This window comes from Sceloporus undulatus, chromosome 1, assembly GCF_019175285.1.
Source record: "Sceloporus undulatus isolate JIND9_A2432 ecotype Alabama chromosome 1, SceUnd_v1.1, whole genome shotgun sequence".
Taxonomy (NCBI): Eukaryota; Metazoa; Chordata; class Lepidosauria; order Squamata; family Phrynosomatidae; genus Sceloporus; species Sceloporus undulatus.
In genome coordinates, this window is record NC_056522.1 from 58,922,887 (window position 1) to 58,928,886 (window position 6,000).

General features: G+C 41.4%; 1 protein-coding gene across 2 annotated transcripts in view; it reads left to right on the forward strand.

Moving 5' to 3' along the window:
• EIF2AK2 (eukaryotic translation initiation factor 2 alpha kinase 2) overlaps positions 1–6,000 on the forward strand; it is a 37,033-nt gene that overhangs the window by 26,159 nt on the left and 4,874 nt on the right. For both annotated transcript variants that reach the window (XM_042446432.1, XM_042446433.1), the window contains one exon: positions 4,096–4,288. In XM_042446432.1, the coding sequence (XP_042302366.1) occupies positions 4,096–4,288 (193 nt within the window). The remainder of the gene's footprint in view (positions 1–4,095; positions 4,289–6,000) is intronic.

Sequence of the window (6,000 nt, forward strand, 5' to 3'; positions counted from 1 at the left end):
TTGCGATTAGAGAAAGTTTGACTTGCAATATTGAGCCTTCAATTGGCCGTCAGTGTCACACACATGGTGGTGGACAATTAATATAGAGTGGAATGCAGCATAGTAGTGAAAATAGGTAAGTGTCATAGAATCATAGAGTTGGAAGAGACTGCAAGGGCCATCAAGTCCAAACCCCCTGCCATGCAGGAAATCTCAGTCAAAGCATCCCCACGGACAGATGGCCATCCAGCCTCTGTTTAAAGACCTCTAAGGAAGGAGACTCCACTACACTCCGAGGGAGTTTGTTCCACTGTCGAACAGCCCTTACTGTCAGGAAGTTCTTCCTAATGTTGAGGTGGAATCTCTTTTCCTGTAGCTTGCATCCATTGTTCCAGGTCCTGTTCTCTGGAGTAGCAGAAAACAAGCTTGCTCCCTCCTCAATGTGACACCCCTTCAAATATTTAAACAAGGCTATCATATCACCTCTTAACCTTCTCTTCTCCAGGCTAAACATCCCCAGTTCCCTGAGTCGTTCCTCATAGGTCATGGTTTCCAGACCCTTCACCATTTTTGTCGCCCTCCTTTGGACACGCTCCAGTTTCTCAACATCCTATTTAAATTGTGGTGCCCAGAACTGGACACAGTATTCCAGGTGGGGCCTGACCAAAGCAGAATACAGTGGCACTATTACTTCTCTTGATCTAGACACTATACTTTTATTGATGCAGCCTAAAATTGCATTGGCCTTTTTAGCTGCCGCATTGCACTGTTCACTCATGTTCAACTTGTGGTCTACTTGGACTCCCAGATCCCTTTCACATGTTGTCTCCTTAAGCCAGGTGTCCCCCATCCTATATCTGTGCATTTTATTTTTCCACCCTAAGTGCAATACCTTACATTTCTCTGTGTTGAATTTCATTTTGTTAGCTGTGGCCCAGCTTTCTCGTCTATTCAGGTCATTTTGAATGTTGATCCTGTCCTCTGGGGTATTAGCTATTCCTCCTAATTTGGTGTCATCTGCAAATTTGATAAGTATGCCCCCAATTCTGTCATCCAGGTCATTGATAAAGATGTTGAATAACACTGGGTCCAGGACAGAGCCCTGTGGGACCCCACTGGTCACTTCTCTCCAGGATGAAAAGGTGCCATTGTTGAGCACTCTTTGGGTTCGGCCAGTCAACCAATTACAAATCCATGTAACAGTTACCTTGTCTAGTCCACCTTTTACAAGCTTGTTTGCAAGAATGTCTTGGGAAACCTTGTCAAAGGCCTTACTGAAATCAAGATATATTATATCCACAGCATTCCCTTCATCTAATAAGCTGGTAATTTTATCAAAGAAAGAGATTAGATTTGTCTGGCATGACTTGTTTCTCTGAAACCCATGTTGACTTTTTGTGATTATGGCATTGCTTTCTAGATGTTCACAGACTCTCTGTTTAATGATCTGCTCTAGAATCTTTCCTGGTATTGATGTCAGACTAACTGGATGATAATTGTTGGGATCCTCTTTTTTCCCCTTTTTGAAGATGGGGACAATGTTTGCCCTCCTCCAGTCTGCTGGGATTTCTCCTGTTTTCTAGGAGTTTTCAAATATGATTGCCAATGGCTCTGATATTACATTTGCCAGTTCTTTTCTGGCAAGGTTGCTTCATAGGAAGTGGTGGGGGAAGTGGATCTAGCTGGGGAAGGCTTTTCACTGGGAGGGAGTAGTCAGTGCAATTGCAGAATATGTCTGATTTGTGATATATCCCAGAGTGTAGGAAAACGTACAGATCAGATCAAAGCTCTGCTCTAACCATTCCGCTAACCAAAGAGGTTCCTGTCCATTTGGTAGTTGTGGATATCCTGGAGTCTATCCCTCAAGAGCCTTCTGGAGAAAATAGAGTGTGTTCACATTTAGGGATTTTGCTACTAGATGGCCTGAAGCTGTATTGGGACATTAGCCAAAGTCCTAGTCAGTGGCATGATCACAGCTCAAGCTTCCAGGGAGATAACTGACAATTCTGCTGTATTTTGGTATCTTTGGGCTCCTTCCTGATTTGTATTTTTTAAAGGCCAGATGGGTCTTGTTTTCCCAAACTGGAAGTGATCACTTGGGAGCTTGTCTGGGCTTGGAAAAGGTTTGTCTGGGCTTGGAAATGTTGAGTTTCACTCCCAGTAAAATGGCTAAAATTTATTTATTTATTTACGGTATTTATACCCCACCCTTCAGCCGTAAAGGCACTACTGACCATTTTTAAAAGCAATTTTGACCCCCAAATTTTGTGTTGTGGGGTGAAAATGAGGGACAGTCTTTCAGGGGCCAGTGTAGAAACAGTGAAATGCTGAATTGTGCCCATTCTTGTTTGATTTGTGGTGTCCTCTTACTCCAAACCACAGTTTTCTAGTTTGCATTCTGAACAGTCAACCATTCTTTATAGTCATAAATCAATGTGCCCCAAATATATATCTGCAGTTACTTTAAAAGTGGGAAAAGACATATTCCTTGATTAATGAAAAGATGTAAATTTTTGAAAAGGTTCCAGTTCCTGGGGGAAAAATTATTTCCAAGTTTTTTGTGGGGGAGTGTTGGGAAATGGAGATGTTTGGAAAATTGAAAAAAAAAAGATATTAGACTTTTTTACAGATTGCAATCATACTTGTTATTGTAGGAGCATAAATTTATTTTGTATAAATTGTTTTAGTATAAAATCATCATGTTTAGTATATTAAAAGTGCAGTTTATTCAGCCAGTAATTGCAAATTGATTTTTTGTTGTTGTTTTTTTGTTACAAATTGAACTACAAGTTACAAGAGAGTAACTTATGGCTTAGGACTTTATCACATGTGCTTTTAAAATAACTTTTAAAATCAATAAAGATTATTAATAAAAAAAATAACTTTTAAAGTTTGAAAATATCGCCTTTGGCTTACTTACCACACAAGGCCATTTCCAACACATCGCTGCCTTGCCACCCAAGTGTGGTTACACCTTGTCATTGATTGGAAAACCTATCAATACGTTTCCAAACATGCAGCTGTCCCATTAGTCCCCAGGTATGATAAGTCATTTGTGTTGCAGTTCAAAGATTGGACAGTCACATGGCATTAGTGTCCTCTCCTCTCCCCGTGCCCTCCCTCTCGCTATCCCAGGCAGGCTTCCCCCCTCTGTGTCACCCCTCCATCAGAAAACAAACTTTAAAGGAATTCTGGGTAGGATTATCAGACGGCAGTATAAGGGAAGAGTGTGGTAGAGAGTGTGAGGCCCCTTTTGCACTGTTGCAAGGGCATGTGAGAGAGGATGTTTTAAAACGGGTATGTATCCGGTTCCCCTTACTGACATGATTGCGGTGAGAAAGGGGCTTGTGTGATAAACTCTTTAAACATTTTATTTATTATTCTAAAAAGAAATACCCATAATTGATTTTTTTTCAAATTTTCTAACTTGGGGGAAGAAAACAAAAATATTAGAAAAATCGTCCTCTCTGAAATTCTTCTATTCCCCTACTCCCAGATTGTCACGTCTCTCTAAAAATAGCACTTTTTTCTGTCAGGAAGAGTCATTACTTTGCAATTGATTTAAATAAGTGTTGACCCAACTGAAATTAGGTGGCCAGATAAACATCACTTAATTTGAGGAAGACTCTAGGGTTGTTGCAGAGTATCATCTAGGAAGGTTTGATTTTACAAAAGCCACCATGGGCATATGTTTCCTTAGGATATAATACATGCTGGATTTTACTGAACTATAGTAGAGATTATTGAGATTTTGTGTTTGCTCATACATTGGGTGGGTGGGTATTTCTTCCCTATAGAAAAAATTCTTCTATCTTGTAGTATTTCTTGCAGTATCAATTTTAGTTATTGATTGATTTACAAAAATACCACTTTGTGCTAAATTAAACATCTTGGCAGCAGCCCAGATTAAGAAATGCTCCTCCTGACTACTGCTGGTCAATTTAGAGCCAAAATCAAAACTCAGTTAGAAATGTAATCCATCTCAACTGTTGCTGAATTCTTCTGTAAGTAATTGATGTTAAATGTGTGAAACTATTAGTCCCAGAATTCATTTCCACAGAGAAATTGTGCCTTTTCTTTCATAGTATATCCTTTCTTTATTTCAATTTTTATCAGCTCAGGGCAAGCTGTTCCGTGCAATTGCCTCTTCATACGTATGGACTATTGTGAGAAGGGAACACTGAAGAACTGGATTGCTCAAGAGGAAGGGAAAGAAAACTATAATGAGGACGTGCTAATGAAATTCCAGCAAATAGTGAACGGGGTGGAGTTTATTCATGAACAAAAATACGTTCATAGAGATCTCAAGGTACATGGACTAATAAGTACATAATTTCTGTTCTCGGTTATTATATGTAGATACAATAGAAGCTGGTGTCCACTGGAGCTAGAGAGGCAGAAGGTAGGACACCAGAGAAGAAGCCAGGAGGCTACATCCATACTCCTGTTCCACTGCTGTACTCTCATACATGCCTACCTAATCACATTTATTTATTCACAGACATACCAAATTATCCATCTATTCACTCACCACATTCATCCATAACACTTACATGCACATGTGTGCATGCATGTGCACACACACACACACACACACACACACACACACACACACACACAAACACCATCCATCTACATATAATTTTCTGTGAAAAGAACCTTAAGATGTTAGAGTGGGCAGCTGGTGTGTGTGTGTGTATATATATATATGTTTTTTTCCCCAGCTAGTCATGGTTGTTTTAAGAATATAGACAACCGCAAAAGGTTCTTTTAACAGAGGCAGGATGGCCATCTGTTGGGTGTGCTTTGATTGAGAGTTCCTGCATGGCAGAGGGTTGGACTTGTGGTCTCTTCCAACTCTTATGATTCTATGATTCTCTACAGAACATCTGGAAGGAAGCTACTATATTTACTTGGCCTTTTTTTTATCAACCAAGCCAAATGAATAAATAAATAAATTCTGGCCTCAAGTTGTCTCTGACATCCTCCTGTGCCTCCATAACAAAGTTTCACAAAGACAGAGCCCAGAGGGCAGCTTTTTCTTGCTAGAGTGAACATTTTAAGTCCAGATGCACCATTTAAATGCTGGTTCCTCCCTTCATTTATCCTCCCCATTGTGCTGTGCCTGAGCTGATCATTTCACCTTCCTGCATGGTAGGACTGTTCTGGTCCAGGGACTGTCCCCATCTCCAGTTTTTAGATGGAAAGTTACAACATGGATAAACTGAAATGGGTGCTTTTATTTCACTCAGCCACCGAACTTCCTTCAGAATCCAGGAAGGAATCCAGGTGTTTTTTTTTAAAAAAAAATTCTGGAGAAAGAGGGACTCCTTTCTTTTAACCCTTAGATTATATCTTTGTGGGCATGCCTATTTCAATAGCAATCCCATTGCATGACAGCTGGGGGGAAAAAGAACTGAAGGCAACCATTGGGAGAATGGATTGGAAAGACACACACACATGTCTTATCTTGGCACACATTGGTAGGCCCTTCGGCAGGGTATAGCCCTCATGTTGTAATTTTCTGGAATGGATCCAGCAAAGCTTCTCTGTTAAGGGGGCATTAATAAATGTGATTCTACAAATTAAGGAATCATCTCACATTGCAGTAGGACCTTGGTATCCACAGACTTGCCATCTGCAGATTTGAGCATCCAAGGATAGCAAGCCCACACTGTCTCCATTGGCGGCACATGCATGCAGCCGCACTGCCATTGGGAACAATGGGGCTGAACTCCCTCCCTCCCCTTCCTTCCTTCCTTCCTTCCTTCCTTCCTTCCTTCCCTTCCTCCCCCCCTTCCAAGGCTTCTGCCCTGGGCTAGGCTTTCAGGGTGGTTTGGAGGTGGAGGCTGGAGCCCCATTGACCAGATGGAATCAGGACTGGAACTGGGACCAGGGCTTGGATCTCGGAGACCCCTTCCCAACACCTGGGATGGAAACTCCAGGCTTTGAGACCCAAGCTCAGGCCCTGGTGCTGGTGGCCTCCATCCCTGAAGCCATACCTATGCAGAAGCCTCAGAG